This window comes from Neopelma chrysocephalum, unplaced genomic scaffold, assembly GCF_003984885.1.
Source record: "Neopelma chrysocephalum unplaced genomic scaffold, ASM398488v2 Primary Assembly neopelma1_97025, whole genome shotgun sequence".
Taxonomy (NCBI): domain Eukaryota; kingdom Metazoa; phylum Chordata; class Aves; order Passeriformes; family Pipridae; genus Neopelma; species Neopelma chrysocephalum.
In genome coordinates, this window is record NW_020925667.1 from 21,696 (window position 1) to 25,676 (window position 3,981).

Below are 3,981 nucleotides of genomic sequence, written 5' to 3' on the forward strand. Positions count from 1 at the left end.
CTGCTTGACAGTGGCTGGATATGAGCCAGAGTGTGCCCAGGGGGGCAAGAAGGCCAAGGGCATCCTGGCCTTTGTGGAGAAGAGTGTGGCCAGCAGGAGCAGAGAACTGATTGCCCCTCTGTGCTGGGCACTGCTGAGGCCCCACCTCGAGTGCTGTGTCCAGTTCAGGCCCCTCAGTGCAAAAAGGCCCTTGAGGGGCTGGAGCGTGTCCAGAGAAGGGAACGGAGCTGGGGAAGGCTCTGGAAAACATGTCTGCTGAGGGACGGCTGAGGGAACTGGGCTTGTTGAGTCTGGAGAAGGGGAGGCTCAGGGAGCACCTCATTGCTCTCTACAACGACCCAAAAGGAGGTTTTAGTGGGTGTGGGGCTTGGTCTCTTCTGCCAAGCCTTTAGTGACAGGAAGAGAGGAAATGCCCTTAAGTTGCATTGGGAAAGGTTCATATTAGATATTAGAAAACCCTCTTTTTTCATTGAGAGAGTTTTTAAGCACTGGAACAAGTAGCCCAGGGAGGTGATGGTGTCTCTGGAAGTGTTCAGATGGCATCTGGATGTGGCACTTTGGGATATGGTTTAGAGGTGATTATGGTGATGCTGGGTTGACAGTTGGACTAGAAGACCTTGAAGGCCTCTTCAAACCTTTATGTTTCCGTGATTCTGTGACTTTTCATCCCTGTTTCCAGGTTTGTGTACTTACACAGTCCTGGGGATGTTTTCTCAGTTGGGTCCCTCAGAGGGACCCATTAACACTACAAGAAACTTTGGAGTTTGAATCAAACTTTGGCTTCTCAAAAGGTTTCTGCAACTGTCCTAAAGGTCTGAGATTCAGAGACTCATCCTCCAACCCCCCCGAGGGTCATGAAATGCCTGTTGCTGTTGCTGTGCTGCTGAGCTGGGCCGGGCTCCTGGCACACAGGGAGCTCCTGGCAAGTGGGCAGCGCTGCAGAGAGACAGCTCTGCTGGTGAGCAGCTCCTCTGCACAGCCCAGCAGGGCTGAGGGCACTGCCAGGGCAGCTCAGGGACACCAGCAGGGCACAGACAGAGCTTCCGGGGGCTCAGCACTGGCAGGATGCCTGAGAGTTCCCTGCAGGAGGAATCTTGGCAGGGCTGCACATGGTGAGTCTATGACTGCAGGGCAGTGCAGGGGCAGCTCCTGGAGGCATTTCCTAAAGCTGGCCCAGCCCCAGCTGATGGGATGGGTGAGCAGGGGGCTCTTTTGGGGCAGTTTGGAAGTGCTGTGAAGCCGGGGGTGCAGCCGGGGGTGCAGCCAGGGGTGCCCAGGGCTGTGGGGCAGAGCAGGGTCCTGCAGCCCAGGGCGCTGTGCTGGGCAGGGACTCTGCTGCCTGCCAGGGGCAGCTCTCAGCCGGCCCAGGGAGCTGCTCCCAGGGCTGGGGCAGAAGGGCTGTGGGCAAGGAGCAAACCTGGCAGCTGAGGGAGGATCTTTTCCATGTCTCAGTGTTACAGGGTCAGACCTGCTCACAGCTCCAGACCACTACACCATATTGAATGCAGAATTTTTTTGCAAAGCTCACAAAAAACAGGGGCTACAGGAAAGGAATTAGTCCTGAGGTGTGTTTCCTGCTTAGGCATTATAGCAGAGACATTGTTCTCTCAGTTCAGAAGGCTGCACTGAAATTCAAACTCTTTTACTCTCAGAGATGAATATTTCAGGCAGGATCAGAAAAGAGCACAGGATTCTGGGCAGTGCTGAGCCTTCCCTTGGGGGTGGACACTCTCCTGTCCCAGCCCTTGGCTTCTCTGCGGGAGGGCTCCTGTCCTGCTCTGTCCAGCACAGCTGCACCTCTGAGCTGGCACAGGGGACACTTCACAGAGCTGCCCTTTCAAGCAGCGCTGCCCTGCTCTCAGCACAGATCTTGGTGGGGTTTTTAAAGATGAATCTGTGTGTGAAGTCATCTTCAAGGCAGCCCAAGGGAAAGTGCAGGGCAGATAGGAAACTGACTGAGAGGCACTGCAGCTCTCCTGGCTCTGCAATAAGCAACGGAGAGCTAAGCCCTTCTGCCTGTCCTGTCTCAACACTTCAGATTTGTCATCAGAAAAATTTACCCCTAAGAAAACACACACCAGGTGTTATGATTGTACCCAAAAACCCAGTCAAAATTATTTTAAGGAGAGACTGTGCCTCTCTTCTGCAGCCCAAATTGCTCCAAGACAACAGTACAGGAATTGAACTTTTCCATCAAAGCTGGGTTCCATGTGACATCCCCTGTGATCATGAGTGCTGTCCCAAACCAACTCCATGTCTGCACTGCAGCAGAGCAAAGCTGAGTCCTTGGCAGCACATGGGCAGAGCTCCTGCTCCTCACAGCACCCTGAGAGAGCACAAACCAGAGAAAAGAAATGCCTTGACTTGGAGGGGATTTCCCTGAAAACTGCCCTGGCTTTGCTGAGAGGGGGCTGTCTTAATTGTTCCCTGTGCTTTCCTTTTCTGAACAGACCCTGTCCTAAGGAACAGTAAATGTCCAACAGCAGCTCCATGCCCCAGTTCCACCTCCTGGCATTTGCAGACAGGCGGGAGCTGCAGCTCCTGCACTTCTGGCTCTTCCTGGGCATCTCTCTGGCTGCCCTCCTGGCCAACGGCCTCATCCTCAGCACCGTAGCCTGCGACCACCACCTGCACACCCCCATGGGCTTCTTCCTGCTCAACCTCTCCCTCACAGACCTGAGCTGCATCTGCACCACTGTCCCCAAAGCCATGCACAATTCCCTCTGGAACACCACAACCATCTCCTTCATGGGATGTGCTGCACAGGTCTTTTTCTTTGCCTTTTTAATCTCAACAGAGTATTTCCTCCTCACTGTCATGTGCTACAACCGCTATGTTGCCATCTGCAAACCCCTGCACTACGGGACCCTCCTGGGCAGCAGAGCTTGTGCCCACATGGCAGCAGCTGCATGGGCCACTGGGCTTCTCTATTCCCTGCTGCACACAGCCAATACATTTTCCCTGCCCCTGTGCCAGGGCAATGCCCTGGGCCAGTTCTTCTGTGAAATCCCACAGATCCTCAAGCTCTCCTGCTCACACTCAGGCTACCTCAGGGAAATTGGGCTTCTTGGGATTAGTGGTAGTTTTTATTTTGGTTGTTTCATTTTCATAGTTTTCTCCTATGTGCAGATTTTCAGGGCTGTGCTGAGGATCCCCTCTGAGCAGGGACGGCACAAAGCCTTTTCCACATGCCTCCCTCACCTGGCCGTGGTTTCCCTATTTATCAGCACCTCATTCTTTGCCTACCTGAAGCCCTCCTCTATCTCCTCCCCATCCCTAGATCTGACTGTATCAGTTCTGTACTCAGTGGTTCCTCCAGCACTGAACCCCCTCATCTATAGCCTCAGGAACCAGGAGCTCAAGGATGCCCTGAGGAAACTGATAACTGGGTGTTTTTCAGAAGCAATAAACTCTCCTTCTTCTGCATGTTATGTACATCATTGAAGGCCAATCCTGTTTGTACTCCATTAAAGGCCCACCATATCTCCTCTGTTGTTTGCTCCTGGTAGGGGTGTTATTTTTGTGACAATTTGTTCACAACAAAAAATCGTATATATACATATAAAGATATATATATAAATACCATTTTCAGTTCAATGTTTGCCTTTCTAGCCTGTCCCAGAGGCTGTACAAATTGGCAAATGTACTCACTGTGTGCTTAAACCAAATAAAGAACTCTGCATTGCCTTGTTTGCCCGACATCTTTCCTCTCTGACTTCTCTGCAGCTGCAGGGTCGGTGCCTCTGTGCAGAGCTGGGCCAGAAAAGAATCCCAGCAGAGCAGCACTGCCAGGGAGCAGCAGCTCTTCTCCTGCGTGGCCTCCTCTCCCTTCCCTTCCACACTGTCCTGCAGAGTCCTGTGTTGTTGGAGGCCTCAGTGCTCTGGCAGTCAGTCCCAGTCCTGCTGCAGGACTGTCCAGGGACTGCAGGCAGGGACAGCCCCGGGCACTGCTGGCACAGAGCTTACCTCTGCAGCAGCACT

General features: G+C 53.1%; 1 protein-coding gene across 1 annotated transcript; it reads left to right on the forward strand.

Moving 5' to 3' along the window:
* The first annotated feature begins 2,472 nt into the window (after positions 1-2,472).
* On the forward strand, positions 2,473-3,530 carry LOC113961043 (olfactory receptor 14J1-like). Its single transcript, XM_027671045.1, is given in 2 exon segments — positions 2,473-3,379; positions 3,382-3,530. Coding segments are annotated over 2 exon segments (1,035 nt in total). The 3' UTR covers positions 3,510-3,530.
* The last annotated feature ends 451 nt before the right edge of the window (positions 3,531-3,981 follow it).